The following is a 17,045-nucleotide window of genomic DNA, read 5'->3' on the forward strand; positions in this document are numbered from 1 at the left end:
CACACTTCTTGCTCTGAAACACAACATGCCTTTGTGTGCTTCATAAAACTGAAGGGAAGACAGCATTCTATAATGCATTACGTGAAAGAAGTCATGTAAGAAAAGACTTTTCAAATTCATTGATAGGAAAATGAGAATCCGAAGCTTCTCTTCTTTTGATTTTGTTGTGGGAAATGATGAATAATTTTAGTGGTCCACAGCAGAGTCTCAGTACAAATATATCTTAATTCTCATTTTAAGCCAATTTTTATTCTGCTTTTCTTCATGTATTTTACATGTTTATTTTTAAAGTCTCTTGAAATTCTTTTTGAAAGACAGTGGGAATAAATCTGTAACATTCTTATATGAAAAATTAGGGGTTTATTACTCCTCAAAGGGGTTCCTATAACTTAAGTATTTATATTAATTTAAATCTTCCTCCAATGGGTATTTTCTTTACAAAATTTGAATTAGAGATTCATAAATAGGTGCTAACCCTTGTTTGCCTTTGTAAAATGCCTATCAGTGGCGCTACCCCGTGAAGACACAGTGAAGGCGGAGGCCGAGTTCCTCGAGCTCCCACAAGCTGCTGCTGCAGCGACGCCCAACAACCAGCAGAAAAAGAAGCCTGACAAGATGTGTCCCAACACTACTCCAGAAATATGGGAGGTTGCCTCCATTTTTAAAAAACTGTTATCTTTATAAACCTATATTTAATATAAAGGGAATTCAGTGATAAAGGAAATGAGGAAAAACATTACATGAGACTCAAGATACTGTATTTCAGTTATAATTAATAGCGTTTTGGCTGCCTCCCCTAAGTCAAATAAAACTAGCAGAAGCATATCCACCGAAATTAATCCAGAACAGCTCTAAAATTACTCTAAATCTTAAACACAACTAGATACAAATCAAGCTATCGAGACTGATTTTCTTACATCGTTGAGACAAGGCAAATGTTCACGTCTTGCGTACTGTTGAACTCTTTCACAATCCGGAGTCTTTCCTCCGACTTCGTACTTCCGTCCAGCCGCCGGTAGTCAAGCCCGGACGCCATGCAGTACTGCTGCAGCACATCGAGCAGCTGGAAGGCAGGCAGCGGGGCAGGCAGACACATTCCTATAAGTCCGTAAGCTTCATTCCGTAACAGAGATTGGATTTGCCAACATTCATTAGTGGTGCTCATGATTGCTTTCTTAAAATTCCATGAGCAATCAAGTATTTGGGGGCTGGGGCTGTGCCTCAAGTAGACCACTTGGCTACCACGCACAGGTGATTACTGGTGTGATCACGGGCACCACAAAAAATAAGTATTTTTCATACTGCTGACCCACTGTTTCTCTTCATCATTCTGAAACTTGCTTTAAAATTTAAAAACTTTTGATTTAAAAAAAAATAAAAATAAAAACTTCAACTAAGTAAAAAGAAAATTACTGGTCAAGTCATTTGTAAGAATGCATTTTACTACTCAGGCTATTTTCTTAATCCCCTAAAATATTTTAAATGTTCTACAGAGGACCTTAAGTATTAACAAGAAAATCAACCAAAAAAGTCTTTCTTTGCTACTCGACAGTAACCCTCTGAGCTAACCGATATGTAAGTGTCTGCTTGAAAATTCTGAGTCGCTAACCTCATTGCCACTTACTATCATGTGGTTAAGACAAAATGTGGCTGTCGGTCACTTTGTCCTTTCTGATCTATGCCTCAGGAGTCAGGGCTGATCAGTGAAGAATGCACTCAGATGAAACTCACCTTGGTGGAAAAGGAGAAGAGAAGAACCTTATCTTTGTTTTTCCTGAAATGATTTAAAAGCTGCTGAAGAACCTGGAAATGAAGCACAGATCATCAGTGAACCTGTTCCAATTAAAAGTGTGCTTCATACATATAAATATCACTTGAGTTTTTTTTTTTTGGTACCAGGGATCAAACTCATGACCTTGTGCTTGCCAGGCAGGCACTTATGCCACTGAGCTAATGCACCCAGCTTGAGAATTTCTTAAAAATTATTTGTTATAATGCTAACTGTAGTCGCCTTCACTAATTCCTTTTAGTTTTTCCAAGTTAGAGAAATAAAGCATTAGGTATTACATTAAATGTTATTCAATATCATATTATCAATAAGAAAGTAAAGTTCCTAAAGACTTTATTTTACCTCGTCTGATTTTAGCAAAACGAGGTGTATTTAAATAGATTAATTAATTTCCAAAGTACATTTTCTTTATATCTATAATATGTTAAGCAGCATACCTTTTAGGAAGTATTTAAGTTGTCTCTGGATAAATGTAATAAAGTGAGTTCAATTACATCTATGCTCTAAAAGTCCTGATATTTACTTTTTTTGGAATAATCAGTCAGATATATACCTTTTCTCATTTTCTCCCCTTTGTTTCTATATTTATAGTAAGCCCTGCCTTCCAGATTGGATTTTGACCTCAAAATGTCAGTAACTTGGCCCCACACACAGTGCTATTAGAAAGGAAGCAAACAGTCCAAGCCTTGTATATAACAGAAATACTGTTATTTTTAAACAGCCATTTCCACATCTGGCAATGACAGCTCCAGAACATGGTAGAAAAGCAATCCACAAAGAAGAAAAGGAATTTTCTGTACTAAGTCTAAATGAAAAGATCACTTAAGCAATCTTATTTAATCAATGATAAACATTTAAACTTGCTTTTCTAAGACAGGGTCTCAGTATGCAGTCTAGGCTGGCCCTGAACTCACTATGCAGTCCAGGCGGGCCTTGAACTCTTGGTGAGCCTCCCACCTCAACCTCCCAAGTTCTGGAACTAAAAATGTATGCCGCCATGCTTGGTTTAAACATTTAAACTTCCAAATAAAAGTTTATACCCAATATAACACTCTTTCTTAACAGTTGAGCAAGTGAAGACCTCATGCTAAGCTGGATTCTTACTCTCAATCCCTCAAAAAAAGCTAGGGAGTTTTTTGAATTTGTTTAGGTAAGCAATCAAATGGCAAATGGAACCATCACAACTCAGGTCAACATGTTAATATAACATATAAGGTTTATTTGCATTTACTTTTACATTTCAATGAAATAACTGGTGTTTTAGTTACTTTTGTTGTTGCTGAGACAAAATACCTGGCACTCAAAGTTAAAGGAGGAAAGGTGTTTTGGCTTAGAGTTTGTAGAGGTTTCGGTCCATAGTCATCTTGCTGCAAGACAGGGCAGCATGGCAGAAGGGCATCACAGAGGAGAAATAAAACAGTTTTTCACAGGCAGAAGACAGCAAAGGCAAGCAAGCGACAGCAGCAACTCCTCTCTGCCCCTTTCATGTTCTATCTAGGCTACCCCAGTGTCACACATTTTAGATCCAGTAACCTCTGAAAAAGCACTACCTATGACAAGTAGACACAAGCCACAACAACTGGTTCAGTAAAGTATATGAATGTGAATTTCACTTAAGACAGAAACTTTTAGCTGGGGATTTAGCTCCGAGGCATAAGCACCTGCCTGGCAAGTGTGAGGTCATGAGTTCAATCCCTGGTACCGAAAAAAAAAAAAGGCAGTAACTTTTACATTGATGAGACTTTAAATAACTGAGTAGAAACTACAGAAAAGTTCCATATATATTTCCTCTCCTACCTCACTCCTGCCCCTTTCTCCTATTAATATCTATACAATAAAATTAATATTAGAAAAAGAATCACTTATTTTATAATAATAAAATTTGATAACTATTTGTACATTATGATTAAGTACAGTCTAGAATTCACAATAGGGCTCACTCCTGTGTCATACAGTTCTCAGGGTTTCAACAACTATATCATGACACGCATTCATAATTGTGGTACTATACAGAAAAGTTTCACTGTCCTACAACATTTCTGTGCTATACTATTCATCCTGCTTCCCCCAGAACCTCAGAAGCCACCGATCTTTATATTGACTCCATAATTTATCCTTTTCCTGGGTCATCTAGTTAAAATTGCACAACATGTAGCCTTTTGAGACTGGCTTCTTCATTTAGCAATATGCATTGAAGATTTCTCCATTCTTATCACAGTGTGATCCTCAATCTTCTTATTGCTAAGGGACTTGGTTACTTTTCTAGCTTCTGAGATAAAATCCCAACACCCAAAGTTAAAAGAGGAATGGTTTGGCTCAATTTGTAGAGGTTTGGGTCAGTAGTTGGCTGGCTGTGAGGCAGGATGGGATGGCAGAGCAGAAATAGTTCCTGGCTGGCAGAAGTCAGGAAAGCAATGAAGTAGCATCAATGACCACAGGTCTCTATTGTCCCTTAAATTCTACCCAGGCCACAGGTACTTAGGGTGAGTAGTACTCACATGGGGTAGGGGCAGGCTTCCCCTTATCCACACCTAGAATTATGTCAAACCAATCAGTGGACTTAATTTAGTAATCACACGCCCTGCATGCTAGCACCACACCCTTAATCCCAGCTTCACACATCCTGGAACTCCTAAAAAGTTACACCTATGAATTCACAAGGCTTCAGGAGGACACAAACCGTAACATTCTGGCTCTGCCCTCCCCCAAGCCTCATTGCATCCTTTTATGCAAAAGGCATTTAGTCCATCCCATCTCTCAGAGTTGCCCATGTCCTGATAGTTTCAGCACTGCTGAAAAGTCCAAGGCCAAAGTCTCCTCTGATATTTAAGTCAATATCTTAGCTGCAAGCCCCTGCACAACAGAAAATAAAGTTAAAGACTGCCAACATTCAAGGGCACAAGATAAACATTACCACTCCAAAGCATACAAATAAATATGGAGATACAAAGGAATGGGACCAATGTCATTCTAAAATCCACAGGGTGAGCATTAAATCCTGCAGTTCCTCATGTCCAGCATCCCTGGCAATCTGTGGCAAGTTATGAACTCCAAAGGGCTTCAGTGGTTCCACCCTATGGTACTGCGAATGATTGTAGTTCCATGGTTTCTCGCTTAGGCTGGCTCTGCTCATTCTTCGCTGCTTTCCTCAGATGATCCAGATTCCTGCTTTCTCCAATCTTCTGAGGTTCCCACTGTACCTTGGGCTTCACACTCACAGCTTCACAAAATGCCCTCTCAGGAGCACAACCTCTGGCCTCCCAGGTCTCCTTCTGGAATTTGGGCAGCAGCCATCCTGACCCCATAATTTTTGCGTTCTGCATACCCCTAAAATTAGCACCATGTCAATGACACCAAGGTCTGATGCCTGTTGGAGCAGTACCTAGGCTTCTCTCTCTCTTGGTTGTAGGTTCTAGTGCTTGACTGCTGAGCACTCTGAACTCAATCTCAAGGAACAAAATCTCTAGGTTTCCACCATTCTGCAACATAGTCCTCTGGGAATCTCTTCTCAAAGTGAAGTCTTTCACTTCTGCAAATGTGAAGCTGCATAGGGTGGAGTTCTGTTGGTTCTCATATCCTCACACTACCTTTTCTATTGTTCTGTTCCTTCTCAGCTCCCAAGTACTCTGTTCTATCTTTACAGTCCACAGCTTTCCTGGACCTTCCTTTCTGGCCAAACTCAAAACATTTTAAATAATTCTGCTGGGCTCTCTGCTCTTGAATCTCAACACACCTGGCTAAAAGCTACTAACAGTAGTAGTCATGCTATCACCTCAACATCAGACTGTCTTGAAATTTCTTCTGCATTAAATATTCTTTGATGAGAATATTTTGAGGAGAAGCTACCAAAACTGTCTACTAAGGTGCCCCTCTTGCATTCTCACCAGGAATGAATGAGCGTGCCTGTGTCTCCACATCCTCACCTCCATTTTGTGCGGCCAGTGTTCTGAATGTGCTGGCTTTTGGCCATTCCAATAGGTGTACAGCAGTATTCTGTATTTTATTTTGAAATTACTTAATGTCATATTACATTGAACATCTTTTCATGTGCTTCTTTGTCATCTATATTTATTTTTTGATGAGAAATCTGTTCAGATCTTTTGTCCACTTTTAAATTTTGCTGTGTTCTTACTGCTGGTTGTAACAGTTCTTTATATATTTTACCAATTATTTTGATACCAAACTTATTTTATCAATCTTTTCTCCTGGTCTGGGGCTTGTCTTTTCATTTCTCTGAAGACAATAGCATATTAAACCAAGGATATACTGCACAGAAAGCTACTTTTGTTGTTTGAGATGATACAATACATCACTTGTAATCCGAGATATTTTCAAATATTCCATAGTAATAGTATTGTACTGCGGGCAAGTAGCTGTGGACTGATTCTCCTGTCACTGAGAACCAGACAGCCCTAGACACCACTGAGTTTGTAAACAGAAAGGTGACAACTTGGCAGGGGGCAAAAAGGGTGAGCAGGATATGGGCTCTGTTGAGCTAGAGAATGAGCTATGGGCATGCTCAACTGGAGTCCTAATGTCACATGTATGTGGGAGGTGTCTGTAGATGAGAGAAGGGGAGTGAGAATTAACTTGAGCAAAGCAGGGTAACCTTCACCAGAAATGTGCATAAAGGATCCAAACACAAGGTAACTATCAGCATTTAGCTGGCTCAGATTTTCTCATAGCTTCCCTCAGTCTCCGATTACACTTCCTTTCCCTGTATCTTTTCTTCTGCTCTCACAAATATTCATTTAAACCTCCTCTATACCAGCCCTCTGCTCAAAATAAAAAAAAAAATATAATATCACAGTGATATGCTCTTCACTCCGAGTGGTGTTGGTGTTTGTCTACCTCTTCCTCTAATCACTGTCATTGTTCTTTCTGTTTTATCTGATTGACCCCCTGCCTTCTCCTCTTCCCTCTCCTCCTTCCACCCATATCTCAGTCTACCTGTCAGTAGTAGTATACTATGATATATATAAGGGTGAAATTGTTAAAGTAATTTTCAATGTACATGAGAATGTGCAGCTAGATCTGTTGAAACTGACACAACAGATAGGAATTTCTCTTATGAAATAGTAACCTGGCCTGATCCTTCCAAACTGAAAAAGGCAAAAAGGTAAATAAACACCAAAAAGCAAGATCACATCACTAGAAAGAGACATTAATGAAAGATACCATACTACTACGAGAATTGCTCCATTCTAATTGATCCCCTGTCCTCAACACACATGCACACACCAACCTATGAGGAAACAAGACAACACATGCCCCCCCAAAATTCCCAACGCTTCCAAAACTGATCCAGTGTCACTCAGGGGAAGAAAATCCAAAAGCTACTGGTTGAATTGTATGACATGATTAAAGAAGCAGCAGAAACTCAGAGAGCCTGAAGATGATACACCAAAAAACAAATAATGGACTAAATAAACAAACTGATCAGTGAGTTTAAAGAAGATTCAAATTTAAAAAATAGCAGGGCTAACCAAAATAATTTACAATATGAATGATCAATTTAGCAAAGAATTAAAGAGTCCATGAAAAGGTACCAAAAAGAAATCCAGGAGATGAAGAATTCTATTGAAAGTAAGGGTGGAAAAATGATCAAAATGAAAAGAAAATGTCAAAACTAGAAAAGACAGGTCTGACGCATATGAGCATATACTCAGACATATCTCAAAAACAAAAATAGAACAAAGAAAATGGGCCCAATGGCTTCTAGAGGATGCAAATAGTAACCTAAGACTAACTGTTCCTAATTAAAGAAGATAGCACAAATGGCATAAAATTTGTTCACAAAAATCATAGCAGAAAACTTTTCTTCAAGTATGAAGAAGGAACTCAGCATACATTCAAGTGAGGCATATAAAACCCCAAATATCCACAAGCAGAAAAGAACTTCTCCATGACACATTGTAGCCAAAATTCCAGAATTCCAACACAAGGCCAGAATCTCAAAAGGAATAGAGAAAAGCAGGAAATCATTTACAATCCATTAGAATTATAGCAAACTTCTAAATGCACATCGTAAAGGCTATCCTTCTATGACAAAAAACATCTTAAGAAACTCATGACTACTAAACCAGTTCTCCAAAAAATTTTCAAGGCTTTCCTACACAAAAAGAAATGAAGCCAATGATTCCAAAAAGTCTAATGGAATAATAAAACAAGGAAGGAAAGCAGTTAAGCAAAAAGGAAAAACAAAGAAATTGACAACAGAAAAATAGTCCAGTAATTGACAGGAGTAAGTCAATACCTTCAGGAATAATTCTAAGTGTCTCAATTCCACAATCAGAAAACACAGAGTGGCAGACTAGATCAAAAAAGTAAAAAGAACAGAATGTTGTACACGAGACACATTTTAACCCAAGTAGCTATCCGATTTTCAAGGAAGAACAAAACTCATCAGAAGGGGCAAAGAATGTCACTATATATTGGTTAAGGGAACAGTTTAACGGGAAGAGGAACAACTATCAATACATACACACTGAATACCAGCACTCCCAGTTTCACATAAAACAAATACTACTGGACATAAACATTAACACCATCATGTGAGAGACTCAATAATCACTTTCACCAAGAGACAGATCAACCACGAAAAAAAGGACTATTACAGTTGAACCAAACCTTCAAACAAAGATATCTACAGATAATAGTTATCTGTGTTCTATCTTAGAACAACAAAATACACATTCTTCTCAACAGCACATAGAACTTCCTCCAAAATAGACCACATACTAGCTCATAAAGCTTGTTTAAATAAATTCAAAGAATGAAAGTTATCCCATATACATTATCAGACCACAGTGCAATGAACTAGAAATCAACGGCAAAAACAAAAAACACATAATTTTCCAAATAGAGATTAAATAATATATCCTTGAATAATCAATAGGTAACAAGGAAGAAATGTAATGATTCTTAGACTCATACGATAGTGCCAGTATGACATATTGGAACCTATGGGACACACCGAAACCCATCCTCGGAGGACAGTTTATTGCTGTGAATGCCCACACTGGCAAAAAGGAGCGAGTTCCAAAAAATAACCATATGATATACCTCAAGTCCCCTCAAAAACAGGAATAATCAAACCCAAGCTAGTAAAAAGGGAAAAAAACCATAAAGATTGGAGCATAAATTAATGAAATTGAGATTAGGAAAACAACACCAAACAAACAACCAAAAAAAATCAATGAATGAAAGAATTATTCTTCAAAAAAATAAGGAAGAAGGAAAGAAAAGACCTTATCAATGTAATGAGAAATGAAAATGAAATCCACAAGACACCACTGAAATACAGAATATTATCACTATTTAAAAGCCAAGTTAAGAAAATCTAAAAAAGACAAGTAGATTCAAAGATACTAATGAAGTACTAAAACTGAACAAAGTAGAATAAAAATTCCAAACAGTCCCATAATAGGTAATGAAATTGAGATAATTAAAAAAAAAAAAACTAAGTAAGAAAAGCCTAGAACCAATGAATTCACTGCTGAATTCTGTAAGAGCTTCAGGGATGATTTAATGCCAATATTTCTAAACCTCTTTAATACAATTGAAAGGGAAGGAGTATTTCTAAATCCATTCCTAGAAGCTAGCATTACTCTGATTCCAATACCAAACAAGCACTCAAATAAAAAAGAAAATTATAGACCAATATATTTAATGAACTTGGATACTAAGATCTTCAACAAGATACTGGCGAACAGAAGACAACGAATCCTTTAAAGATTTTACATCATGGCCAAGTAGGCTTCATCACAGGGATACAAGGGCAGCTCAACATACACAAATCAATAAATGTAATTCACCACAACAATAGAAACAAGGACAAAAATCACATGATCACTTCCATAGATGCAGAACAGTCTTTGACAAAATCCAATATTCATTAATGAGGAAAAAAACCCCAATGAAAATAAGTACAGAAGGACCTTATCAAAAATTTTTCTTGGTGGGGCTGGGGATTTAGCTCAGCGGCATAAGCGCCTGCCTTGTAAGCAGGCAGTCGTGAGTTCGATCCCTGGTACCGATAAAAATGAAAAAGACAAAAAAAAAAAATTTTTTAAATTTTTCTTGGTACTGGAAATCAAACTCAGGACCTCGTGCTTGCAAGGCAGGTGCTGTGGCACTGAGCCTTATCCTCAGTCCAAACCTTATCTCAAAATGGTGAAAGTCATGTATGACCATCACACTGCCAACATTATATTAAATAGGGAAAACCTCAGAGCTGTCCCTCCAAAAGCAGGAGGAAGACAAGGACATCATCATCACCACTCTTCTTCAATACAGTGTAGAGGGGTCCTTTTTCCCTGCAGCCTCACTAACATTTGTTAATATTCAATGTCTAACAGCCATTCTTTCTGGAGTAAGATGGAATCTCAGTGTTTTAATTTTAATTTCTCTCATGGACAGTGATGCTGAACATTTTTTCCTGTGCTTCTTCTGAGAAATGTCTATTCATTTTGGTTGCCCATATTTGGATTGGGTCTTCTATTTTGAGGGGTTTAAATTTTTTGAGTTCTTTACATATTCAAGATGTTAGTCTTCTATCAGAGGAATAGCTGGCAACATGTTTTTCGCACGCTATGATTCGTGTCTTCATTCTGTTGGTTGTTTCCTTTCCTGTATAGGAGTTTTTAATTTGATATAATACTATTTGTTGATTCTTGATGTTATTTCATGTGCAACTGGGGTTCTGTTCAGAAAGCTTTTACCTATGCCTATGCCTTCAGGAATCTTACTTGTTTTATCTTCTGGCTGATGAAATGTCTCTTTTAATATCCAGGTCTTGAATTCATTTTGATTTTATTTTAGTACATGATAAGAGGTCCACCTAGAGACAATCTTACGCACATATATAGCCAGTTTTTCCAGCACCATTTGTTAAAGAGGCTGTCTTTCCTCCAGGGTGTGGGTTTTTTTGTTGTTGTTGTTGAGCAATATGGACAGCAAACATATATTCATAAATATAAAAAATACAAAATTTTAATCCAGTCTCTTGACTACTTGCATTCCTAACCTATTTCATTAAAGTTAGAGGTCCTGATGAGCTTATCTAGATTAAATACTATAAGTATTTCCAGAAAAAACAGAACTGACTACTTTGAATTACTGTACTTTCTTTTTTATTCCTTTTGCCAAAAGAAATAACAGATTCTTTTCTTAATTGTAACATGAAGTTGAGAACTGTTATGTAAAAATCTGTCAGTCCATAAATAAAGATTGCAGACAGCTGTTAAGGGGTTAAGCAAACTCACTTTGGTGCAAGAAGGCAAACGGCTGCCAGCTGCTGTCACCTGCAACACCAAGGAGTCAGGGTCAAAGCTGGAGAATCAGACTCATCTCCAGACCCCTTATTCACAAACAGATCATCAAGAGCAGCACAACAACAGGTCACTTTCCCTGTCATACGGAATATCCCCTTGCAAACTTACTACCTCATGGCAAGGAAAAGCAAGAGGTAGAAAGTGTCAGTAGAGAAAGGAGGCTTTGACCACTTGGACGCTACAAGAAGTCCCTTTTTCTAACTGTAGGTGCATGCTTTACCTCACCCTGCTGGTTAGCAGGAACACGTAAAAAGCTTCTTTCTTAAGGACAAGTTATTACTTATGAAGAAACAGCACACACTTTAAAAGGGCACAAACCCAACACACTAATAAGGAAAGTGAAATACACTTGAGACAACCACTACTGAGAACCAGCTGCACACACAACTGAACCCCGGGTTCAGAGTGAACTGGTCAGCCTGCCATCAGCAATGCCTGCTATCCAAGCCACCACCCTGTCCTGACCTCAGGACACCTGTTCAGATGAGCAGACATCCAGCCACATCTCTACATGTTTTCTATAGTGTCTGTCCATATGAACCCTAAAAACAAGAGCACTTGCCTTCATTTTCCCACTGTATTTAGGATCAGAAAGTGTTTCAAAGGCGGCATCTTTGCTCTTCTGAACAAAATCTGGGAATCTGGAAAATACTTGATCACATATCCTTTTGATAAGAGTTTCCTTGTGCGAGAAAAGAGAAGAAAAGATTTCAATTTAACAAATTTAAACCTGCATAAATTAAAACCATGTATTTTTTTAAAATGTTACTTGGAAGATTTGGTCTTGTCTAAGATTAATAATTCAGAAAATCTTTAAGTGATATGTTCAACACATTTGACTTTGATAAATTCTCAGTAATATGGCTACTAATTTTTTTTTTTTTTTGTCTTTTGCATCTTTATCGGTACCGGGGATCGAACTCATGACCGTCTGCTTGCAAGGCAGGTGCTTATGCTGCTGAGCTAAATCCCCAGCCCCTACTAATTATTTTTTTAAGATTTCCAAAATAAGGAGGGCAAATACTCCCAAAAGAGTAAAGACTACTATCAAAAAAATTAAATTCTTATTAAATTTCATTTTAACAGAATTGACTTATAAAAAATATGAAATCATTACAAAAAAGCATTTGAAAGGACTTTTTACTTATGTTGTATTCTAAATATGACACAACTAAAAACTCAAGTAAATGATTATATTTAATCCTAAACTTTGAGATTATGATTTTTGCCAGTTTGGGAAATAGGTATAAGATTTAGTATATAGATTACTATAAGATCTCTTTTTAACCAGATTAGATAAATGAAATTACATACCTATTTACTCAAATAAGACTATAAGGGAAAATAAATATGTGAACATTATTAGAGGCATATAAAAAAGTTACTAAGCTTAACTTTTTTCTGTTTAAGAATATAGGGCTAGGGATACACCTCAGCAGCACAGCACCTGCCTGGCAAATAAGAGGTCGATTTCCGATACCAAAAAAAAAATGGAAAAAAATGAATATAATGCTACACTTTCCCTAATATCTAAATTTTTATTTATTTATTTACTGTGCTGATGATTAAGTCTAGGACTTCCCCTAACATTAAGCTACATCCTCCAGGCCTCAGAGATTTAAATTTTTAAATTAACAAGTCAGTTTTCTCTTAAATTTAATACATAAACCTCCAAGATACTTAACTAAAAATTTTTACAGCAAGTATCATTTATACACCAGCAGCCTCACAAAGAAATGTGGAAAGCCAGTCCACACCTGGTGTCTGGAGGTGCTGGCAGCCTGCAGCAGCGCAACATGGTTTGCCACCTTCTGAAGGACTGCAAGGTAGCTGAAATACAAGGCTTTCACAGCTTCGCCATGTGAATTAGTCTGTAACCGAAGAAAAAATAAGAGAAGGCTATATTATTGTTTTCATCATGACATATACCACTTATAATAACAGTTCTTACTTTGAGCCAAATAAAGCCTAAGAAAATGACAGTCAACCATTTACACAAAGTATCTGAGTCACAAATGTGGAATCATTTTTGGTGAATCACTGGACAGTGTTATTTTTAATAACAGTGGAGACAAGGTCCTCATTCTGGAATGTGTTGATCCTGATGGTGCACTGTAATGGAAATGCTGCCACTACATGGTTATTGGTGACAGAATATGATGCAGTGGCAATGCTAAAAGGACTCCTCTCTCTGTACTAGTTTTTATAGGAAACGGGGCTATTATAAAACTGGGAAGTGGCTAATCACAGTAGAATAAATGAGGTGAAATAAAATCTATCTACTGGATCCCTATATATACCTGGGTATGTGACATGAAACAGGTGAAACAAAAGAGCAGAAAACAGAAAGTAGAAAAGTATAAGTGAACTTTGTTTCTAAACTTTCTCTATTGGTAACAGCACCTGTTAAACTGCAGTATATCTGTCGGTATCACAGCTTACAATGCAAGAGTGAGTTATTTTACTACTAGTACAGAAGGGCCAAATCCCCGAAAATGAAATTTCACGATACAAGTAGGGTACTCCCCAATAAAAGCTAAAAGAGAATATATCAATTTGAAGTTTAACTACAAAAATTAATTTCTGAAGCTATATTTGAACACAAAATTTGTATGTGGTTGCTATTTAATACTGTAAAGAGTTTTTAAAAAACTATTCTTTTTAGAAATTTATAGCTTTTAAAGTTAAAGTGCTTCTTTGCCAAAAGCAAGATGGCAAAGATAAACTGAAACACTTGCCTTATAACAACAGTTTCTCCTTTTCCGGCCACTGTTACAGGTACAAGGCTTAGAAGATTGAAGGATCAAAGTCACATCTTCTGTTTCTAACACTGTTTGGTAGACAGCTTTCTGGAAGTCTGTCAGAGAACAATAAACCATCTGGCAAGATAAAATACAAGGCAATCACTAGTATGTTTTGTTGCAATAAGAATAATACAATGTACATAGGATTTAATAGACTGTAATAGTGAGAATTGTTCATAAACTATTTTCCCTCTAGTTATATTATGATAATTTTTCCCAATTATCTCCTTTTTTTTTTTTTGCTTTCTACTTCACTGTAGGCTACACAACTTATAATTTAATTTTCAAATAAAATCATACTTTGTTTTTAATCAAAAGAAAATATTTAGAAAGTTAATTGTGTCCTTTTTCATTTCTCAATATGCTCTGGGTCTTCATAAGGTTCTATTAGTCCATCATGCAAATAAATGATTAAAGTTTAAGATAAAAAATTGATAAGGAAAAAGACAATACTTCAGAATAATGCTATGAATAATAAATGCTTACTGAAATAGCTGGAAAACTCCTTGATTATTGCAAACTAAAAATACAGTTATCTATATTTAATATCTTGCTATAAATTTTCAAGATTAATAAAGATAATGATTAATAAAGTATACATAAAAGCACAAGCAGGTATTTTATGTCTAAATTCAAAATAAGAAATTTGATAGAGCAATACAACTAAATTATTATACAATCTATTTTGTATTTTTCATAATACTACAAATTATTTTTTCTCAATAATATTCCTTCTTATATGTATCAAAACTCATACTGAACAATGAGTTCTGGGTTGCAAAAGAGGTTTTATGTTTTGCACCTGTTCAGTAAGTTTTTAGTCCACCAAGTTAAGACAAAAACATACTCAAGTGCCATAATACTATAAATTATTAATACAACTATTTGTAATTACAGCCATAAAACTAAACACACCCATGGTAGGGCTTTCAAGAATGTGAACAAGAAATAAAAATCATCTACTTGTAAGTATTTATATGCCACTACAAAGAATATTACTGCAAAAAATGACAAATGTGCACTGAACAAATCTAAGGATGTCTACCTAAAATGATACTAGATTTAAACATGCATAAATAAAATATACTATCTTGAATCTCAATCTTGAATATAAAAGTACATATCAGAACAAAAAGAAACAGTGTAACATGGTATCACTGATTAACGTAGGGAGTTTTGAATTGCTATTATTAAACATTTTAACATTTACTAAACATCTCTCTTGCATCATGCATTTCAGAGCAGTCAAGCAAGGTAAATCATTTCCATTTAACAAGTCAAAGTATCTGTTTGACAGTCAGCAAACTGCTTCAAGTTACAAAACTTTTAAGTAGAGAAGTCAGGATTCAAACTCATAGTATTTGATTTCAAAGCCCATGTTTTAAAATGCTATGCATAATTTTCTTCATATATTCATATTTTTATTGTTCCCACATTAGCAAATAATATACACATAACTGTGCAAAACACTTTATGAAAGTATGTATTCATGAACTATCTCAATACAGTATTTGCTTTAAATATCAAATGTCATATATACTATCAATTTCCCTAACTTGTGTATTTATATCAAATCTCTTTTTAAAGTAATAATCCACAAAATATCCTACATTAGAAGACATTTGATAGGATTACCTTTACTTGGGGCAACCTTAATTAGATTCACTCACAGCACTTTATAGAACCATTATTCCATTGCATTATCAAGAAAAATCACAAAATTTAAAACTAGGAAAGAAAAATTAGGAATGAGGCTCAGGTCAAGTGACTGCCTATCATGCATGAAGCCCTGAGTTTGATCTGCATAAATAAATTAATTTTTAAAATTCACTATTAAAGAAAACTATTTTTAAAATTCTATTAAAGTTAACCCAAATTTTCTTAAGCAATTAATCAGCTTTTTCACAAAATTCAAAAACTTAAGTTAGTTTTATAACTGTAAATATCACTGTTAGTAAAACAAATCTAAAACTCAAGCTCTTAATCCCTTTGGTCCTACAACTAGATTTATGGCTACACATAACGGGTCACAGAGGGCAGACCATACAGAAAGGACAAAGTGAAACAGAAAACACACTAAGGACAGAAGTTTTTCCTACTTCCTTGAGGAATAACTATACCAAAAGTTTTAAGAAATGAGTCTAATGTATGCTGTGGTTTGGATCTTAAATGCACCTACAAAGGGTCACACACCAAAGGCCTGGCCCCGGCCTGGGGCACTGCTGGGAAGCAGCAGAACTTTCAGGAGGAAAGCCTCCTCGAAGGAAGGTCAGTGAGGCCCGGCTCTTAAGGGAGACTTTGGGAATCTAGCCCCTCCTGTGTCTTTTCTGCCTGGCTGCTCCCGACCAAGCCGCACTGCCCATCGCAGGCAGGGTTTTCACTCACCAGCCCATAACACACCAGAGCAGCTTCATGTTTCCTGAAGGATGGGCCCAGTGAGTAACACAGCCAAGAGACTACAGACCAAAACGTCATATACCAAGAGCCAAAAGAAATCTTTTTAAGTTGAGTTAGATATTAATTGTTCATTAAGATATTAAGAATTAAGCATTTGTTACAGCAACAGAAAGCTGACTAACACATACACTAACAATAAATCTGTCAACAGATCAGTAGCCAACAGATCAGTAAAGTTAGGAAAACAACTGGGCTAACAACGTTTCCTGAAATTTTGCAGATAACAAACTTTTTCCACAAAAATAACAACACAAAATTACAGTACAAAATACCAGATACAGACTTTCTCTTAAAAAGGAATTTTTCAAGAAGAAATAATAAAATGTGACAAAAATTGATTACACACACAAACGCAGCTCTTACCCGATCTTCCTTCTTGGGCAACTGACCACTGATGAGCGCCTTGGTGCGCCGGAGGAGACAGCCAGACATTCGTGCTGCAAGTCTGCGCATGGCCCTCCGGCCAGTGGCCAGTTCTCTCTTTGTCGCTGTGTGCTTCTGACCATGTTCTACGGGGTCCGAAAACTGCTTCTGAAAGTGGATCCTGCTACCTAAAAGTCCTGGCACAGCCCTTTATAAAGGCAGATAGAAAAATTGAGAGTTTAATAGGTTACCTAAAAAGAAAAACATTCATTTATCTTCTAAGAAATATACCCAAGT

General features: G+C 36.3%; 1 protein-coding gene and 1 non-coding gene across 8 annotated transcripts in view; both read right to left on the reverse strand.

Annotated features, from left to right (window-relative positions):
• Ercc6l2 (ERCC excision repair 6 like 2) overlaps window positions 1-17,045 on the reverse strand; it is a 114,024-nt gene that overhangs the window by 66,688 nt on the left and 30,291 nt on the right. For 5 of the 7 annotated variants that reach the window (XM_063227388.1, XM_063227390.1, XM_063227391.1 and 2 more), the window contains 7 exons: window positions 16,749-16,956; window positions 13,863-14,003; window positions 12,882-12,995; window positions 11,687-11,806; window positions 11,056-11,094; window positions 1,732-1,803; window positions 918-1,063 (listed from right to left, as the gene is read on the reverse strand). In XM_063227388.1, the coding sequence (XP_063083458.1) occupies window positions 918-1,063; window positions 1,732-1,803; window positions 11,056-11,094; window positions 11,687-11,806; window positions 12,882-12,995; window positions 13,863-14,003; window positions 16,749-16,956 (840 nt within the window). The remainder of the gene's footprint in view (window positions 1-917; window positions 1,064-1,731; window positions 1,804-11,055; window positions 11,095-11,686; window positions 11,807-12,881; window positions 12,996-13,862; window positions 14,004-16,748; window positions 16,957-17,045) is intronic. The other 2 variants (XM_063227389.1, XM_003468400.5) reach the window with 1 other exon arrangement.
• On the reverse strand, window positions 14,653-14,784 carry LOC111756338 (small nucleolar RNA SNORA40). Its single transcript, XR_002790826.1, has one exon. It is a non-coding gene; the product is annotated as a small nucleolar RNA SNORA40 (small nucleolar RNA).

Source organism: Cavia porcellus, unplaced genomic scaffold (genome assembly GCF_034190915.1).
Source record: "Cavia porcellus strain 051 isolate PalLab524CR breed Dunkin Hartley unplaced genomic scaffold, mCavPor4.1 scaffold_17, whole genome shotgun sequence".
In the NCBI taxonomy this organism is placed as follows: Eukaryota; Metazoa; Chordata; class Mammalia; order Rodentia; family Caviidae; genus Cavia; species Cavia porcellus.